A 21,176-nucleotide genomic window follows, 5' to 3' on the forward strand; every position below is an offset into this window, starting at 1 on the left:
ATTTTATGTTTGATATGAAGGAAAAACGATACAGATTAAATACAGTTATTTTATGGTTTAAACTGGACAAATTGTCGGTCCGAAATTTCCTATGCTTAAGGCTTGTAAATCAATAAGCCTCAGATATAAGAACATTAAAATGAAAAACTTGGATATTCCTGAGGCTGCTCTAAAAAAGAACGTTAATATACAAATAAATAAGACGAAGAAGTCAAGTGGTTATTTCGATTAATAATGCCTTGTATTTCTATTAACTCCTCTCTCTCTCTCTCTCTCTCTCTCTCTCTCTCTCTCTCTCTCTCTCTCTCTCTCTCTCTCTCTCTCTGTGTGTGTGTGTGTGTGTGTGTTTGGGGCGGGGAGTCCATCCCAAAGTCTGATCAATTTTGCCTTCTTGAATAGGTCTGACCTTCCAAAAATATTCTTGAAATCCATCGATAACTCTAACCTGTCTTACAAGTAGACATCCACGGGTAATTGCATAAGCTTCCTCCAACTTCTTTAGGAGTAATGGGAGTATTTCTCTCTCTCTCTCTCTCTCTCTCTCTCTCTCTCTCTCTCTCTCTCTCTCTCATGTAGGGAGTGTTGTTGTGCATTTTGACAGGTACAGAGAAGGGCATAAAAATAACCCATTTTGGGCTCGAATTCTGTCATGAAATAACGACAGACCGGTCTCCAAAGTAGTGATCATACTGGGGGCATTCGGCCATTGAGACGTCACGGGAAGAGGCAAAAGTTAGCTTAATTGTTATGACAACTTAAAACCAGGTGACTCGTCGTGGTCCAAAGAAAGGGAAATAAAAAAAAACGAAAATGATTAAAAGCGAATTTCCTACTCGATATGGGAAGTTTACAGCTTCTCTGAGGTGGGTAATGATAATGTGATTGGTAAAAAGTACCTCGACAATGTAATTTTTAATGTTTTACTCGAAAATTACTTTTGAGCAGCCATTTTCAACTTCCTTCTTTCGTTTTCCTTCTGTTTAGTCTAGGATCATGTAGTTTTCTCACTTAGAAGTGTTTGTGTTTTGTTAGAGTTTTTTTTTACGTTCTTGTGACGATTTCAGATACAGGCAATTTTTTAATTAACCATTAAGATGTATAATTATTTGAAGTATTTGTTGCTTTTTTTGTAAGATGCAAACTCTCTTAATCGCCTTCTTTTTATTTTTTGGCGTTACGTATTCATCATACCATTTTCATGTCATCAGTACTAGCGGCACCATGATATTTTAACTAGAAGAGCTTTTTTTGCATTCTATATAATCCTATGATACCATCGTTCCCTTAACTCTTCATTAACTGTAATCGGTAAACCACGTTTCTGATAATGTTTCGTGAATAAATGCACACGTGTACATATGTATGCTTTGTATGTGTGTGAAGTATGTGTACATAAGCTCTGTGTATATGTATACAATAATAATTTGTTATATTCTGTAAACACGTTCAGGCTAGGAGTAAAATAATTCAGATATTTTCTTTGGTTAAAGGTAAACAATACAACAGTTACACGTAGCGGTCCTTGCTTTAATAAGTGAGATAAAATACATAAGATATATATGTTATTTGTGGTTACGAAATTTTTATATTTAACTAATGAGAAATATTTCCCTAAATCAGGCAACTCGTGAGATTTAGACACCACAGAGCCAGCGGAAAATTGTTTTTATTCTAACCATGTTAAGTTGTAGGAATTAAAAGTAGACAATAAAAAGCTTCTGCAATCCAAATATTTTTACCTGTGTCTGAGTTAACTATATAATTTTCCATCTTCCTTTTAAAATAAAAAAAAATAGTTAAAGCTAACTGTATCAAGTCCAGTGACAGATTTTCTAACTGCTGACTTGACTACTTAGCTTTCTAATAGTTTACCGCCAGGTTCTGAAATGGACGGGGAATTGTCAGTTTCTTTTAGGAAAACCAAAGTGGGTTAGAGGAGGTTAGAAAGAAATAAAGATATTTAGTTATAATTCCTTTTGTTATAATGACCTGCGTTTAAGCGAATGAATCGAAAACCCAAAACATTAAAAGACTCAATATATCTGAACGTCAAAAAATCCTCAAGAGCTGAATTTTACGTTTAAAATATCCTTAAAATGTAAGTGCTGAAAGACAATGAGTGTAAAATTTTAGTTAAGAGTACTGAATGAATGTGAAATATATAATTATTTCTATAAAACTGAATAGAAATTATCTCTGTCTTAGGAATTAACACTCAGTTAAGTAAGATCATTTCTTTCATCACTCGTTATTCTCTGCTCCGTTATTCTGAATAAATTCTGCCCTTTTTTCTCTGTAAGTCTTGAATATCAGGTCTTTCTCCAACTTCCTCTTGTGTTCCAGCAGTTGGTATTCGTCGAAAGACATTCTCCGAGGTTTGCCATCTTCGTCCAGCTCGTCGAAGCGACAGATTCCATCATTATTATTGATCTTCGTCGTCTCTGAGGTAATGTGAGGTGAAAATATTTTCCTGATTGTCCCGTTTAGGACCATATTAGATGCCAGCTTACTTGGTGTCTTTTTCTTCTCTGTCGGTTTATCTCGTACGCTCCTCCTTGTTGCTTTAGTATCACTAGGTCTAGTGCTGTGCGTTTCTGCTGTCGTGGAAAGCTGCTTCTTTTCACGTAATGACCTTTTTCTCATATTCATGGCTGTAGAATTCGTTTCCCTCATTAACAGAACTGTAGGGGTAGGGCTACCATCTGACCTCCCTCCCTCGCTGGTCGAACCTGCTCCATCTTTGCTAGTAGACGCAGGAGAACCCCTTTGGTTAGCGTCATCGAAAAGCCTCCTCTTACGACTCAGGGACACCTGTTCTACGGGGCTTTTGGACCTTTTCTTGTCAGACGTATCCGAACCGAATTTGTAGGACCCAGACTGGGAGAGAATCGACATCCTCCGTCTCCCACTCACTCTGCACGTCAGTCGCCGATGTATTTCACTCGTAATGAATTCACTGTCGAGATGGTCGACAGTCGACGTCGAACCGAATAATTTGCTGAGCATGGCTTTCGAAATAACTCTGATGCTACCCTTTCGGGTATGCGTCGAATCCAGGCGATCCTTTGGTCTCATGGAGGTATACTTAGAACAGAAATGAGCCTCCGATACGAAAGAACTACGAGAGCCCGAAACATACTCCAACCGACGAGTTATGGGATTGTAAAGGTGTGTTGAGCTTGTTTGTTTGTTTTGGAACTGAATAGACTTACTGTAATTAATAGGTTTAAACAACCATTCGAAGTTAGATCATTCAATCGCTGATGAAATGGATGAAATAGTGTTCATCTTCGTCATACTAGTGAGAGCTATTTAAGTGTTATTAAGAATATTTTTGAATAACCTCTTTTTGCAGATGGCATAAACCCATAATTTCTAAATTGTATTGAATGAAATATATTTATTTGAACTTAGTACCGCCGATCTTATTAGACCGCCGAAATGAACCGTACACATCAGTTATTGGTGATATTTATTTCTTATACTGGTACTGCGTGCTAAGCTCCTTCCGAATAAAATCTCCCTGGCCGCTCCTCAGCGAGACCTTATTAATTTAATTTGAAATTACATTTCGGAAATTTCCCACTCTCTTGGGGTTCCATTAAGTTAATAACCAAACCAAAGAAAAATATTAAGTACCATTGAAGGATTTACGGCGTCGTCTGTAAACGCAATATTTAACTTTTCGCAAATTATATCGAGGTGAAGATTAGCTCAAAGGGAAACTCTGGTCGTTTTGAATGCGGAAATAAAAGTATGATAAAATAGCCGGTACTTTATTTTTATCTTCAAATGGAAATGGGAATTTGTCATTCTAAGTAAATTACTTTAATTATAGGTTGTGGTTTTATAAAATCCATTTAATCACAAGTAAACGTTCATCTTCAAATGGAATTAAGGTATTATGTGTATGGAACTTTCCTAGTCAAAGAAAGATTCTAAGGGCTAAGGTTTCCTCCTTAATGCCTTTATCCCATGATAATTATGTGCTGCCAAAGCACTCAGTGCTTTCTTCAGCAAATTTGCATTTGTGTAGACTATGTTTATGTTCACTTAGAAATTGTCGATATCATCAATGATATCATCATTTATATCACTGACAGTTTTATCATCAAGGTAAACAGCTAATCATTTTAAAGTCACTGGTGAGATATTCCATATTTCCTGGAAACATTGGGGTGATAAATTGTCGCCCTGTGGTAGTCTCATTTACAGTAGCACTTCAGAGTCGATGCTCAGTGTGAATTTCTGGGGAAAAGGCTTGATTTAGTTGTTTGCATATGCAAGGTCAATTTTTGTACCTGCCACCCAGTCTTTGCATGAGGTTTTTGAGAGAAAGGACCTCCATGTAACTAATAACCTCCCATTACACTGCATAGTTCTCCTAAATACCTACCTGCCCCCTTGTACTGACTAGTTCAACCAGAAGCCAAAGCTCTCTCTCTCTCTCTCTCTCTCTCTCTCTCTCTCTCTCTCTCTCTCTCTCTCTCTCTCTCCATCCAGCATAGCTTATGGATGTCGTATCTTGGCTCGGTAGATCATATTAAACATCTTGAAAGTCTGTCTTTCCCAAAAATCCCATCTCATCCCCCAACCTCTGCTTTTTCTCCCACAATCGAGGTCTGTGGCGATGGATCCCAGTCTTGGTGCGCTCTATGTCGCTCAGTGTCGATGCCTAGCTTGCTTTAGCTGTCATGTTCGGAGAGCGGAGAAGCTAACTATTCTCTTCTAATCATGAGTTAATATTTTTTTAAAAAGTGAGAAAAATGAGAAGTATAACCAACCTTCAAAAAAAAAATATTAACTTTGATATTTTACAGATTTGAACCGACCAAATGCCTTTATCTTGTGGCCTTATACCTCATGCTGTAAGCCAAGACCATTGGATAATTTATTCAAACTGTACCTTTTGCCTCAATAAAATATTTCATGGGCTTCTATGAATACTCATGGATGAAAATGCCTCTTGCCTCTCTTGCACCAATTTACACTGAAGTGCCCAAAATGCTTCTAAAGTTGTTTTTAGTCTGTAAGAGTCCCAATACTTGAGTGAGTGAAACACCATAAGCATTCTGTTCTTCCTCTGACTTATTTATTTATGTATTTTTATTAACAGAATACTTTCGAAATAACTGGATGTGAAGCGTACAAAATTTCGTTGATACCTTTGTATAGAATAGACATATGAAAAAAATGTTCGTCAACTTTTAGAGGCTTTCTGCCGCTCATTTTCTTAACCAGTTCCTCGAGATTTGTATGCTCGTGTTTTTAAAGTGGGGCTGCTTATAGTGGAATCTTGCTGCTAAATTGTTAATGCGTACTCGAACTGAACTGAGCTGAATATAGAATTTAGGCAAAAGGCCAAGCACTGGGACCTGTGAGGTCATTCAGCGCTGAAACAGAAATTGACAGTAAAAGGTTTGAAATGTGTAACGAGAGGAAAACCTGGCAGTTGCACTGTGAATCAATTGTTAGGAGAGGGTGGAAAGTAAGATGGAAGGAGGAGAATATGAACGGATGTACAGTAAAAGGAGTGAAAGTGGTAGCAGCTAGGGGCCGAATTAAGGCACGCTGCAAAGAATCTTAAGTAAAACCTGCAGTGCACCGCATGAGGTGCACTGACGGCACTACCCTCCCTATGGGGGTTTGAGGTGCACTGACGGCACTACCCTCCCTATGGGGGTTAATGCGTGCTCTCTGGTTCTGCTGTACGGGGGTTCGAATCCTGCATCGGGAGATGACAGGACCTCGTTTTATTTCCCGCTGGGATATAGGCTTATAGTGAAAACTACTGCTCTCCTATTAGTTACTGTTATTTTCTGTGTGATTCATTGGTTATTGTTTATTGATTTACCTAACAGGTAAATCGATAAATATACACACGCATATATTATATATATGTGTGTGTGTTTGTATAAGTGTTGTCGTTTGTACACACGTAATGTTATGAACTCACAAATATTAACCCACAGGTTCGAATCTTGACTGGGGCAATTGCACTTATCAGCTATAATTCCCCTTGTTTGGAATTTATTACCATAATAAATTGATTTCGGTATTAAGTGATATTTGTTGCTTAATATGTATGTATATATATATATATATATATATATATATATATATATATATATATATATATATATATATATATATATATATATATTACACGATACTAGTGTGTTCTCTCTCTCTCTCTCTCTCTCTCTCTCTCTCTCTCTCTCTCTCTCTCTCTCTCTCTCTCTCTCTCTCTCTCTCTCTCGTATTACAGAACCAAGTCGATTGTGAGCAATAATAAGACTATCTAAAAAGAACGTTTTAAAAGGAAAAGTCCAGCAGAGAGATGACAGCTCCATACTCCTAAGCTTCTTCGCTGTCCGAGAAGTAAGACGCTTTCCTCATGTGAATGTCATTGTTCGCATTACTGAACGAAAGGCAATTTGTTACTTATGGGACATAATCTAAATTCCCCAGATGTGGAGAGCATCGTTTTTTATTTGTGTAATCGTCACGATTATGACCGATAGTACTATCAGTAACTGTGAGAGTCGTAGTCGGTTGATAGCAATAGCATTGTAAACTTCCCATATGCTTTTTCCATTGTGAAAGACCTATTAAGCATTTATCCTATCGTAAGAACCTTCGTGTATTTATTTTCATTTCCACGGAAAATTCTTGCTCCTCGACTCCACCGTCTTTTCATCCCCTTGCACTCTTTTCAGCATGGCGGCTGAGGGCCTTATTAGTATCTCTCATGATCTCCGTCTCGCCCCCAAAGGATTTTATCGCCTAATTATCAAGTAATTAACTTAATCTCACGTAGGGACAGCTCTCTCTCTCTCTCTCTCTCTCTCTCTCTCTCTCTCTCTCTCTCTCTCTCTCTCTCTCTCTCTCTCTCTCTCTCTCACCAGCTTCACAAAATATGGGTTGCATACTTCCAGCATTACTGGAATTTCGACTCATCTCTCCCTGGATACAGGACTCATTAGTGGAAGCTGAAAGCGATGATGATCCGAGTGCAAAATAGAACACGATGAATTTTTAAATCAGGCGATTCGTATACTATCTTTGTTTTTATAACATACAACATTTATTCTGTTCATTTCAACGTCACTGATGCAGTATTGGTTGGGATGTTTACATACGATATTCTGTATCGCTCTTCCCGTTCGATTTCTCAGGACAAGCTTGACACACTGGAGTGCATTTCCGTGTGGCAAATTAGTAGGACATCCTCAGTGGGGTCAAGGAACTGTCATTTCATCTTTCACCTCTTAGGGGGATCCTCGTAAGTGGTTCGTGCCCCTCGGTTCCTGTCTCCACCCACTTTTTAACCTTTGACTTCGCCGCCCTTCCCGCTTCCTTTTCTGTTGTTCAACAGCTCTAATTACTTCTTCTTAATGCAGCTGTTGGATTGATCTCACAGTTTCCCGTGCAGGTCGTGGGACTTCATCTTGTATTTTTTGGATCTCTTTACCTTGCTGTCCAACCACTCAAACACTCTTTTCACCGTCCTAAGCTGTGCATGGACAAAAGTGGCCCGGTACTTGGCTCTACAGCCTAAATTTTGTCATCCATTTACTTATTCTTAGATCATGATCCAGAGGGTAGTCCATTTCGATTCCCAGTTTGCTAGGATTAGATAGCCGCGACCCACCACAGGTCACTAGCTACTAGGTACCTATGTAACTGTTATTCCAACATTTGTAAAATGTTAACGGAATTTTCTTATGTCGTTCTACGCCGTCGAAAATTCGAGCTCTGGTTCTCATGCTTGAGGGATGAGTGTCATAACCACTGGTGTACGAGGCCCGTTTAAATATTATATATATATGTATGTATATATATATATATATATATATATATATATATATATATATATATATGTGTGTGTGTGTGTGTGTGTGTGTGTGTGTGTGTGTGTGTGTGTGTGTGTGTGTGTGTATGTTTGTGTACTATAGAAATCCGAACCGCTTGACAGACCCAGACAGAACTTGGCACGCGGCCTCCTTATGTACGGTCTTCCTAAAATACATAAGGAGGGTACACCTATCAGACCTATCTTGACCTCGTACGACACCCAGAATTACAAACTGGCTAAGTTCTTGGTACCTCTTCTCGCTCCTCGTACATCAAATAACCACAGCCTGAATAACTCCACCAGCTTTAAAGAAGCAGTTTTATGTCAGGATCCCGATTTGTTTATGGTTAGCTTGGATGCGGAATCGTTTTTTACTAATGTACCTGTGGAAGAGACCATTTAGATCATTTTAGATAAGATTTTCATCACCCATGACACCGTTTATAACAATTTTAACAAGTCGGATTTTAAAAAGTTGTTACAACTGGCAGTGCTGGACACTGCCTTCGTTTTGAATGGTAAGTCTTATAAACAAATCGATGGTATGGCAATGGGATCTCCTCTCGATCCCACCTTTGCTAATCTCTTCACGTGCTCCCCGGAGGATCACATACGAGATAACTGTCCGCTGACATACCACCCTCTGTTTTATTATCGAAAGTATAATGAAACTTTCTTGCTTTTCAGAAGCCGAGGCGATGCAGATAGCTTTTTAGAATATGTTAATGGTACACATCAAAATCTAAAGTTTACCGTTGAATATGAAAATAATAACAAACTACCCTTTTTAGACGTTTTAGTTTTTAGGAATAATGATCATTTTAATCCCACGGTTTTTAGAAAAAACACGTTTACGGGTCTGGGATCTAGTTTTCGCAGTCACTGCTTTGTTAATTTTAAGTTAAATTCATTACCGACCCTATTACTTAGGGCTTTTAGTTTAGCTTCTAACTGGATCTCTTTTCATGAGGAAATAATATATCTCCAAAAGTATTTTGCTGACAACTGCTTCCCATCCAAGCTTTTCTTTAGGAACGTTAACAAATTTTTAAACAAAGTTTTCATGCCAAAATTCGCTGTACCTACTGTTCCAAAACTACCATTTTTTGCCAGTCTTTCACGAATACGAAAAAAGTCTTTTTATGAAGAATTATACAAAATCATCAATACCCATATTCCAGCTATTAATTTAAAGCTAATACCAAGAAACCCTTTAACGATTGGCTCTCTATTTAAATACAAAGATAAGCTAAGCCCACCAATGACCTCCGGTGTAATATACAAATTCACTTGCCCCAGATGTGACCTGGGGACTCATGTCGGTTGCACACGGAGGTTGCTGAAGGTGAGAATAGATTCTCATCGCGGTGTTAACATACGAGACCATGTGCTTAAATGTAAACATAAAATAAAATATGATGATTTTGAAATATTGGGTAGAGCCTCGAATGTATATACATATATATATATATATATATATATATATATATATATATATACATATATATATATATATATATATACATATCCGGCATACATGCTGCATTTATTACCGTCCCATGAGTATTTAGTTTTCTGTCATGTTCTCTTCATCAACAGTGTCATGTTACCAGCTCTGCCCTCAGTTGTGACTTTTTTTCGTTTCCTCGACGGTTTCGTAGAAGGATCACACACCCTTACGTTTCGTACCAAAGACAGTTTACTTAATTTAAATCTGAGAGAGAGAGAGAGAGAGAGAGAGAGAGAGAGAGAGAGAGAGAGAGAGAGAGAGAGAGAGAGAGAGAGGTTACGTGACTCTGTTTCATGTTAGCGTGTATAGAAGTTTTTCAGGCTAAGGAACTCGAATATTTTTATAGTTTTGTTTTCCCTGCAAGAGTTTTACACAATTTTATGTCTATTTATCTGTGCACACAGATATATATGCATATATATATGTGTGTGTGTGTGTGTGTGTGAGAGAGAGAGAGAGAGAGAGAGAGAGAGAGAGAGAGAGAGAGAGAGAGAGAGAGAGAGAGAGAACACCCGTGTTTGTGGAATTCTCTCGATGGCCAAATAAAATATAGTAAACACCGTAATGCAATACATGTCTTTAACAGTCGGCAAATGACTCAGTCTTAAAGACTTCAGGTAAGCATACAGTGAAATGATTTAAAGCAACTCATGGTTGCAGAGTGCCTTCTGACGATGAGTAAAAAAATCCCAGTCATTATATAATATCACTGCGTTGAACTCCCAATGAACCAGGCACTCTTACAATTCCGTAAACCATTTTAATTACTGTCCTGACATATTCAGTCACATTGAAGATCGTGTTATTTGTTTGAATTTAAATATAATAGGTTTTTTTATGGCAGATATGGAGTAATAAGAGCTGTTTATAATTTTATGTTGAGACTAGTGATTTGCAATATATTTTACAGTGCTTAGGGGCCTGTGAAACATAATAAGTAGCCTATGGTTACAATTAAAGATTCAAGAAGATTCATTCTCTACTATTCACTACAACAATTTTCGCATCAGCGTACACCAGTTATTTTTACAGGCCCGTAAATAACTAGGTTGCGTATATGCGTATGGCTGAACTGGCTGGTGTCCGCCGTAATCAATACTAACGAATAAACGCACGGCACACATTCCTCCAGGCACGGCTTCGCTAAGTTTTATACTGCTCGGGAAATTCGTCTTTTCAGTCTGTTTCTTCTTCTTCTGTTTTTTTGACAGTGCAGATACGTTATTGAGCTCTTTTTTATGTGATGACTTCGTGTCCTTTGATAAGTGTTTCGTACTTCTGTTAAAATGCTTTGCTATAAATTCAAGGTCACCTTCAATCTCTCATGGATTTGAACTCTAGACGGCAAGACAGCGTTAACTGTGCGGTCGTGCAAAGTTTGCAGAGTGGCTTTCTCATATTTAAAGGTTATTAAGTACTTTCTTCTCAAATTTTTCTTAAACAGTTATTGCCTGACGTCGATGCGGCTGCAATGAGACGGTGAAACGCCCAGTAGGTGGAGTCGAACCACTCCGACGCTAGTCGGCTACAGGTTTGAAGCCTGCACCCCGGACCCCCGAGGCTCAACTGGGCGAGGTGATAAGCGAAAATTAAACTATTTATTCGGTGTCCTGCTCGGGTTGCATTTCAGTTGATATCTTTTGATAATGTGATTGTGTTTTGCTAACGTTCTTGGTTGAATGAAATGAGGGTAGCATGCATAAATAAGGGTTTATGTTAGAAGCTCTTGCACGATGTTGGCTAGATTTATCCTGCTGTACGTGGTCAGATATTCAAAACTCAATAACTTGTTTGAATACTAGCAGATATTTTTATAGTATTCTGTGTGTGTGTGTGTGTGTGTGTGTGTGTGTGTGTGTGTGTGTGTGTGTGTGTGTGTGTGTGTGTGTGTGTGTGTGTGTGTGAATAGCTCAAAATCCCGAAATATTCTAGATGACAGCATAATTGTAAAAGCCGAAGTTTCCACATATTGAATCATTCTCAATGTAGAGAAAAAGTTGCTAACAGAAGCATAAAATTAAATGTGACTTCCACATAGCATTAAGAAACAAACAGCCAACATTTTTGGTTGAAAATAGTTATATTCATTTCAGGAAAGTGTTTCGAAAACAAACTCTTTAATTATTTCTCCAAAAACGTACTGCATTTGTCTGAAGTTCGTGATAACTAATGTTAATGATTTAAAAACGTCCTTACGAAAATATGAAATAGGGTATTATTATTAGTGTACTAAAAGTATTACTTTAAAAGTAAATTTCTTATTAACGATGTATAGAATTGTATAAGAAGGGAAAGCTCATGAGCGGAAGTTCATAATAGTATTCGTTTTAATTTTTTTTATAATATGCACTCGAGTAGTTCATGTTCAAATCTTGTTAATTGATTTTCAAATCTAACTTTGTGATTCCTCTTTATTAGGATTTCAGGAAAAGGGAATTGTATTTTTCCATTGTAAGTTTTATATTTGATTGGTGAGAGTTAAAGTAATCAAAAACTTCTTCATTAGGACTTTGAATTGTAAGAATATGGTTAGATAGCAAAGGGAGGTAAATTCTTCGTATTTTTTCTTGTCTCGCTGATAATGGGTGTTTTCTTTATTAATGACTCAAGGACCAAAGGCTGGTAGAAATTATTCTACTTGTTAAAGGTAAAGAAATTTCCGAGTAGTGGTTCTCCCAATAAGCAGAAAAAACACTCAGCTAAGGTCTTTATACCGAAGATTAAAAAAATATAACATTTTATAAAATAGGTAAAGTTTAATTTAAAAATATAAACATAAAGATTGGTCGGTTTTGTCTATACAAATATGGCAAACATTATTTTATGTCGAAGACAATACTAAGTAAGTTGACATATATTCGTAGAAATCCTATGAAGTGGAAAATCTAATTATTTGTTGTCATATTTACCTTGAAGTCTGAGTAAGCTCTTAGTGTCATTGTCAAATATGTTTGCTGGGATTTCTTCAAATAACACGCAAGGTAGTGGTAATGTATAATTATTAGATCATCATTTTATTAAGTAATAACTTAAATGTAATTGAAGGCTAACAAAGTCTTGGTAAGGCACAGGTTATATGCATCCCACGATAGGGTACACCAGGATAAAGGTCCGTAGTGATAATACGGGCTTGGACCTTTCTGAATAAGCTGCAGTTTAACCCAAGAGATACTAGGAGGATGCCACTTAAGGACGACGGCAGTATTGTGCAATTGCAACTTCAATAATAGAACCAATATTTTCTTGCTCATTTTTTTAGCTTAACACCTAATGTAACACCTAATGTTATACATGGTCGTAATTGCCTTGCGTCGCAGATTAATAATCAAAAATAAAATATGAGATACTTTTAAAAACTTATATTTAAAAAGAATATTTTTTGGAAAGAAAACATTTTCTCAAAAGCCACTTTTTAGTTTTGGAATGCTTCATGCAGTATTTTATGAGACAATTTCAAGTTTTTTCACGACTTCTTACCCCCTTAGGTATTCAAGAAACACCTATGAAAGTACAAAAAATATACAACAGTTGAATGGGTGTATATGTGTGTGTACGTTAACTATCCTATGCACGCTAACTTTAAAACCAATATTACTGTCGTCACTGCCATTGTAATTATCAATCTCGATATCACTATATAATGAAAATGAATAAGTATCATCATCAAAAGCCATTATCTCCAAAATTCACAAAATAAACAAAGATTTATAAAAATCTTCGACCATTGCTCAACTTCAGGATACAAAAGCCTCCCTGGTCCTGCCCCCCGGGCTGACGGAAAGTTTACAATTTTGCTATTTTTAGACCTATGATTAAGAGAAATCTGGCATCTTTTTATGTTCAATAGTGAGCTGAATGGCTGGTGAGACTGTTGACGTCACTCAGGCAGAGCTAAAGGCGGGAACTAAATAAATTTGAAAATAAAGCGTCAATAATATTGACGTTGTCCTTACACAGCATATAAAGCGTTGATTTTAGCGACGCGCCGCACCTTGTGGGTTAAATAATTTCTAGATAATCTAGTAGCCTACAGTGATGACTTAATTTCTCATTAGGTATGTGAACCCTCTGTGCATTTCTCAGCATTTGTTTAATGCAAAGAGTAAAACTGAAGACTTCTACTGTGCCCTATGGTTCGGTATCTACCAGTTTACTTGCAAAATGGGAGCTTTGTTAATACCAGCTCCCTTTTGGATGAACATTAGAACATAGACATTGTACTATGCAAATACTGGTTCTTGTATTTTCACAGCCCACATACAAACTACACTGGAATTAGGCTATGCCCACAGGAATGGTCTTAAATATATTGTAAGCTACAAGGTTAATAGCAGGAAAAATGTGTGCTTCATGTTTGTAATTGGTATCACTCACACTCATTTTCAAGAGCTAAGAGGTCACAGGCACAGTTTCAGTTATGCATCCTAACCTTACCTTCCCTTCCCTAATCTAACCTAACCTAGGGCTCAGGGTCCTTCATGCACTCCTCTCCCATCCTAACCTGACCCAGGTGAAACACGGACAACCCTCTTTTATTTGACCTAATGACTTATGAACCTTTGATAATGCGAACCAAGTTTGTCATTGAAATTTTTATTTTTTAGCCCATTCTCTGTTTCACTGTTTTGCCTCAGTCATGTAGGTGGCAGTACAGTAGAGCTTGTCTCTCTGTTTATTCTGAATTACAGAAATGGCCTTTGCGTAACAGTTTTTTTTGTATAAGCCTAGCCTACCATCTCTTTGTCTTATCTTCGTGTTAGCCATTATATTTAATGCTGTAATTTTAAGTGTACTGAAAGTATCACAGCATAGTTATTATTATTTTTGTGGTGTGGCATAGCCAGCAAGAAATTTATAGTTCAGAATAAAAGCACTTATTAGGAACTTGAGCAAACACTCTCAGACAATATGATTGGACATGAATAATCATAAGGAGACTTTTCTGACTAGCAGAGTCCACCCAGCTTTGCAGCTAAGTCCCACCCACTGCACGCCAGTGATTGGCTAGCTCTCGAAGAGGGAATGACGTCACACTAGTTAACAGTCCATTCGGTCATGTTGAGTTTTGTGCATGAATCACGACACCACAGATTTGAGTTCCCGGAGTTGTGAGGTATGCAACTGATATCTCTGATAAAAGATATATTAAGTTATGTATCATTATGAAGATCATGGATCCTTTTGTCCGTGTATTTTTTTTATCATGCGCAGCCTAAACACACAAGCATCTTGCTTTTTTTTTTTTTTTTAAATTGGTTGGTCTACATAAGCGATCCCTCATAGACCACATTAATTGAAATAAAGCTTGGACTTATGCAGCCAGTTTCGATATTAGGGTATTCATTCATCATAATCCTGCATGTCACATGTTAATATTACTTAGAGATTAGGCCTACACATTAATTTCTTATATTTTGAGGCAATGACAGGGCATAGGCCTACATGTAAATGTCGTAACATTTTGTGACAATGACAGGGCATAGGCCTATTCATCAAATTCTTATATTTTGAGGCAGTGACAGGGCATAGGCCTACCTGACAATTTCTTATATTTTGAGGCAATGACAGGGCATAGCCCTATTCGTCAATTTCTTATATTTTGAGGCAATGACAGGGCATAGGCCTACACATCAATTTCTTATATTTTGAGGCAATGACAGGGCATAGGCCTATTCATCAATTTCTTATATTTTGAGACAATGACAGGGCATAGGCCTACATGTCAATTTCTTATATTTTGAGGCAATGACAGAGCATAGGCCTATACATCAAATTCTTATATTTTGAGAAAATGACAGGGCATGGGTCTACACGTCAATTTCGTATTGCAAATAGTTTTCTACCTATATCTGTTGGAAATACAGTAGCTTTTAATTAATATAGTTGTTTCAACTCCACGATATATAATGTATGTGCATAAAGTGGAATGTATATGTATAAGCAAGTGCAAATAGCCTATATACATATGTGGATGGCCATAGTAATTGTAACGCCACTTATACCACAGTGAATAAAAGTAAAACTTGTGTGTGAGAGGATGAGGAAAGTAAGAGTTTTAGCCTATCAAACTGCTCTCAATGAACTATACTGAAAATATATTTACAAAAGGGACAACAAATTATATTACTGTGATGAGTAAATATAGCATTTCTATGAAAAGGAAGGCTATAGCAGGAATGCATAACAAAATAAGAAAAAATAAATGATAGCTGAACAAGTTAAGTATGAAATGATCCAAGCCAATCTGCAAGTCGCCAAGGAATCACTTGATTTTGGGGGCATTCTTGTTGGACAAAAGGATACATAAGTCAGTAAATTTTTTCCTCTCTCTCTCTCCGTTGTTAGGAGAATATTCTAGCGTACACTATATCCATAAAGATCTCGATTACTTTTAATTAAAACAAATTACTAAATTTCAATTAACAAGAGTAGGCAGATAATTCTTTACACCAGTATTTTATGAATAGGTTTATGTTTATTCTGCAGTGTTAAGTTACCATATGAAAAATTTTTGAAGACACTACAAACACCATAACAGCAGCAACAAAAACAAGAATAACGACAATAAAACAGCTGAATATAAGATAGGCCTATAATCCAAACGCCATAAGCTGCGTAAACCGACAAAAAGATATAGGACATTGTAGGTCTACGTCATTTTTTGTGATCCTGTTATTTCGAAAGGAATTCTCAGCAAATTATATCCAGTATAACTCGTATGGCCTATCATACTGTAAATTTAAGTTAAACAGACATTTTCTGATTTTGTAGAGTGCAGTCATTTTGTGTCATTCCTCCGAATATGTAAAGTTACGATTGCAATGAAATTGATTTTAGACTGTTAAAATGTAGTAAAATTTCCTGAAATCAATATGAAATACCAGTCTGCATTGCTCTGAAAAAGTCTTTCTGTTTAAGTTTAGAATGGTGAACACACTTAACAATATCAGACGGTAATTATCACTGACCAGTGATTCTAGTGCACTGATTCGAATGCAGACATTCCCTGTGTCACATCCATATTCAGGTGAACCTCTTTTATGAAACACACCACTGCAGCATCACGGAACACTCCTGACTTCATTCATATTTTCCTGTTTTTTTTTAACCATTTTTTAGGGAGATGTGCATTATGATTTTATTTCATGGGATAATATAATGTTTCCTTTTGATAATCAGCAGAACCTATTTTAGTTCGGTAAAACAGCCATTGCAAAATTAATGAAGATGAAAAGAACCACAGATTAACCAACTTTTCGAAACCATTGCCAACCAATCAGCTTCAAGGAATGGTCGTGAGGTAATCAGTGGGCGGGGCTTAACTGCAAAGCACGGTGAACTTTGCTATAGTCTAAAAATCAGTCTTCGCTATTTCCCTTACACATGAATGTAACTGGTTCTGTAATTTTAAGCCTCAAAGATAGACTACATCACTGTTCATTATGTTGTATGGTATACTAAAAAATTATAATTAATTAAAAAGACAAAATGCATCATAGCTACTTGAACTCATTTTATTGCACAAAGGAACTTACACAATCAGTTGGTCTAGCTAGGCTAAAACGCTTACTTTCCTCATCCTCTCACACAGCACTTTCCTCATCTTCTCACACACAGCTGTGTTACTGGTTATGTAATTTTAAGTTTATTAAAGATATGGTAAACCAAACTGTTACTTAATTGGGATGCTATATGATAACTTTGGCCATCATAGTATTACTTTGTGTAAAATACATTATGTAGAAGATGGAGCAACAAATTACTTTAATTAAACAATACAAGCAACTTAAAACGTTTTATGGCAAGGAAAAATAAAATTGGTGATAGGGTAGGTTTATTTTTCTCAAAACTACAAAGAAGGATGAAACAAATAAAAATTGTGAATATGAAGCATTCAGATACATGATCATCACCCCTAGGCCACTTTATCTTTATTGTAGCATACTGTACATGGGCATCTAGGTACCACCTGAAGTCGACCACATTTCAGATTGATCTGGCTTATCAAATTGTTTTGTAGGTTAGGCTCTGGTATGACATTGTCTTGTCTGTGGGATTATAGATGCTGTCTTCTTAGGCTTGTGCAATACTGTAGGTGCCATTTGCAGCTTATGTGCTCATTATAGCTGCCAAAAGTATTGTGCTTGGTTGTGCTCAACTGTGAAATGCTAGCAATTTTATCCCTTGCAGGCAATAATATCATATTAAAGCCAATGCTTCCTTCATATTCAGCCTCTGTGTACTGTTCAACACATGTGAAATATATAAGGTATTACTTATTGTACTAGTAAGGAAAGTTATTTTATTGCTTCAAAACAAAATTATCTGTTTAAATCCTTCCTCTTGACCATGAATATTAGATTCAAATATATTCTACCAGAAAAAGACAGGTAGCAAGTAGAGCCAAGACTTCCTGTCTTTGCTTTGGTAGTTTGTCAGATAAGGATGGTATTCAGTACTTTCTCCATCTACAAAAGACTGAGTGAACTTTAAATACTGGACTGTATAGTGGGGTATATCAAAATCATTTTGAAACTTATTCTTTTATTATTGACAATAAACTGCTGTAATTTGTTTTCAGATCATAACCGACCAGAGCTGTATGAAGAGGTAAAATTATACACCAATGCCAGAGAGAGGGAAAAGTAAGTATTTTGTAAAGCACCAAATTGAATAATTTCACATTGTTCTCTCACTTACAGTAATCTCTCAGCCCTTTCATTGTAAATACAGTAAACCCCTTGTATTCGCGTTCTCACGATTCGCAGACTCATGTATTCGCAGATTTCTCTGTGGAACGTGTCTACCCATTATTCGCGGAAAATTTGCCCATTCGCAGTATTTTTCACTGAAAAATATTCACTAATTACTGTATTTTCATATCATTGTCATGACTAAATGCACTTTTTGTGATAAAACTAATAAAATACTCAGGTATAAGCATTTTTAGAGGGTTTGTCTTGTGTTTAAACTATCAAAATAGGCAGTTCTAAGTGTTTTTAGAGGGGTTTTAAGCATTCACAGATTTTACTTATTCACAGGGGGGGTCCCCTGCAAATATGGGGGGTTTACTATATTACCTCACTTGCCTTGTTGTCTTACACATTGAATCATGTACTTGGTAATAAGTTAACTGTAGTGGGTTAGAGCTAAATATGGAGAGAGGGAAATAGAGAAGAAAAAATTAACAGATTTTGGACAGTCAGGGTCCCATCAACATATGTAAACCTTACATTTAAAATTCTCTCTCTCTCTCTCTCTCTCTCTCTCTCTCTCTCTCTCTCTCTCTCTCTCTCTCTCTCTCTCTCTCTCTCTCTCTCTCTCTAATTTCTTCTTTCTTGAGTATGTAAAATCAAAGCAAATCACAATTGTTTAGCATCGTACTTTATATTCTTCAGCCAGGAAAATGTTTTTAATCTTCCAAATTATGGGAATATAGGTAACAAAAACAAAGCAGTGATGAGGTAAAAACACTCAAATAAGCAACAATGAGATGACAGAACAACATAATTCCTTTTTAAATCCAAAAATTCTAAGTGGTTTTGTTAACAGAAAGTAGTTTGAAATAATTTCTGTGTAAATTGTAAAATAGTCTTCATGAATAAAACTAGTTCCAAATCAGTTATCATGCTTCTTGCAGAGCCATTTAATTTTAAGTATAATGTTTAGTCGCAGAATCGGTTGAATTTTTTAAATTATACTAAGTTTATTTTCCTTCACAGGTATGATAATCTTGGTGAATTATATGCTGTAATCAACACCTTACAGTGCCTTGAGAAAATGTACATAAAGGTAAATATCTTGTGACTCTGGAACGTGCAAGAAAAATTGAGATCCATTTTAGATCCATGCAGACATTGTATTTATTTACCATATGTTTAGCTCAAGGAAAATGTCAGCAAGTATTGTTAGGCAGTACTGTAGATTTCACAAACATAGTTTATCACTATAATTGCCATTCATGCTTTGTTTTGTACTTTTTCTCAATACAGTGCAGTACCTATGTTTTTCAGTACTGTATTTTCTTATTTAGTTTGTTTTAGAAAGGAAGTGTACAGTATGTTTAAATACATGATGTTATCATGAATTTAAAATCTTTTGTATGTGATGTTAATTAGCAATTATGATTTTCAGGATGTTGTCCCCCCAAAAGAATACACAGCCTGGTGCAGTAAACTTTTAGTTCAGTATAAAGCAGCATTCAAACTGGTTCAGTGTGATGAATATCCTACAGTTGAAGCATTTGTGAAGAAGTACAAGGTTGGGTTCATTCTTCTGTATTGTCATCCTTGCTTGAAGTGTAGATTTGATTTAGGTTATCCTTGAAGTTCAGCTTCTTCTTGATACTGATTTTGATGTCATTTTGAAGCTAAATAGATGTCATTGAATGTAATATGTTCAGAGGAGCAAAATTACAAACATAAGTGGTCACAATGAAGAGTTGAACTTGCCAAAAACATGAACATAAATAGTTTGCTATAAATAAATATTCTCCAAAAGCAAAGCAAGAGAGATATGCTATATTTATTACATCATGCAAAACTGTTTATAAAGTGGTGTAAGAATGGCATATAGTTGATTGCAAGTTATGCCAGCTGTGCTGGTAAGTGCAAAAAAAAATAAAACACAACTTTATAGTGATTATACTTACACAGATACATCACCAAAAAAAATTCCAATAAATAATTACCTATCAACAGCACTCTGGTATAGCACAAATATTGTAAAATCAAAGATGTTCTCACACAACAATATGAGGTAGGCGTGGGTCATAAGCCCCAACAATATGAGGTAGGCTGGGTCACAAAACAATATGAGGTAGGCATGGGTCATAAGCCCCACCCACTGCCTCCCTCATGAACTTCAGACACTTGTGATGTTAGCTACAAGTTTCTTTGTTGTGTTTCTTATACACAATTTTTCATAAATTTATTTTTAAAAATTAATTTAAACTAGCATACAGACAAGTAACAGTGACTCAGAGGAGGTGCAATCTAAGGTGAAAAATCTATCTTTAATATTGCAGCTTGATTGTCCTGCAGCATTAGATCGCATTAGAGAGGATCGGCCCATAACTATCAAGGATGACAAAGGCAATACTAGCAAATGTATTGCAGATATTGTATCTGTAAGTACATACTGTACAAATAATTTTTTCTGAGAAGTAAAAAATGATATATAGGTATATAGTAATGTAATGGTTATTCATTATAATCACCTTTGTGTATAAAATATGAACATTATCATGTTTATGTCTTGTCTAATACTTCTGTTAATTTCCAAAAAATAGTTGTTCATCACAGTGATGGATAAACTACGCTTAGGAATAAATGCTAATGACGAGCTGCAGCCTGACTTGAAGGATCTCCAAGAGAACATGACCCGCCTCTCAGTCATACCTCAGGTGAGTCAAAGAGAATCAAGATTATACCATTGGTAACTTTCAACACCGTTACAAATCCAAATCTATTTTTGTGCTTTTATCTACAAGAGGGGAAGAAGGCAACCTTCCAGAACTGCTGTGAACTGCCTTCCACACTGTGGTGTTGTAAGTTCATTCACAACTGGCAATCAGTAGCTTTTCCTTTAACTTTATCTTAAAGTCCTTTTGAAACTTAGAGGGCTGTGGTAAAGTGTATATTAATAGCTGAGCAGTGAAAGTTGGAGTAAGAGAAAGATGATTTTGGGTAGCCAGATGTAAAAATCAAAGGGAATAATTGGAATTAAAAAGTAGAAAGCAATGTAGTTGAGGACCAAAAGGATGTTGTATTTAATCTTCAGTATCACATACAAACCTTAGGGGCATCA

The 21,176-nt window shown here is 36.3% G+C and overlaps 1 protein-coding gene and 1 non-coding gene across 3 annotated transcripts in view; one reads left to right on the forward strand and one right to left on the reverse strand.

The window, feature by feature from the left end:
* Vps28 (vacuolar protein sorting 28) overlaps positions 1-21,176 on the forward strand; it is a 37,159-nt gene that overhangs the window by 11,930 nt on the left and 4,053 nt on the right. The window contains exons 1-6 of one of the 2 annotated variants that reach the window (XM_067124608.1): positions 12,226-12,349; positions 17,950-18,013; positions 19,091-19,160; positions 19,503-19,628; positions 20,395-20,496; positions 20,659-20,772. In XM_067124608.1, coding sequence (XP_066980709.1) covers positions 12,316-12,349; positions 17,950-18,013; positions 19,091-19,160; positions 19,503-19,628; positions 20,395-20,496; positions 20,659-20,772 — 510 coding nt within the window. In that variant the 5' untranslated portion in view covers positions 12,226-12,315. Of the gene's footprint in view, positions 1-12,225; positions 12,350-17,949; positions 18,014-19,090; positions 19,161-19,502; positions 19,629-20,394; positions 20,497-20,658; positions 20,773-21,176 lie in introns of those variants that run through there. The other variant, XM_067124607.1, reaches the window with a different exon arrangement.
* Positions 10,854-10,940, reverse strand: TRNASTOP-UCA (transfer RNA opal suppressor (anticodon UCA)). Its single transcript has one exon. It is a non-coding gene; the product is annotated as a tRNA-Sec (tRNA).

The sequence above is a fragment of the Macrobrachium rosenbergii genome, chromosome 22 (assembly GCF_040412425.1).
Source record: "Macrobrachium rosenbergii isolate ZJJX-2024 chromosome 22, ASM4041242v1, whole genome shotgun sequence".
Taxonomy (NCBI): domain Eukaryota; kingdom Metazoa; phylum Arthropoda; class Malacostraca; order Decapoda; family Palaemonidae; genus Macrobrachium; species Macrobrachium rosenbergii.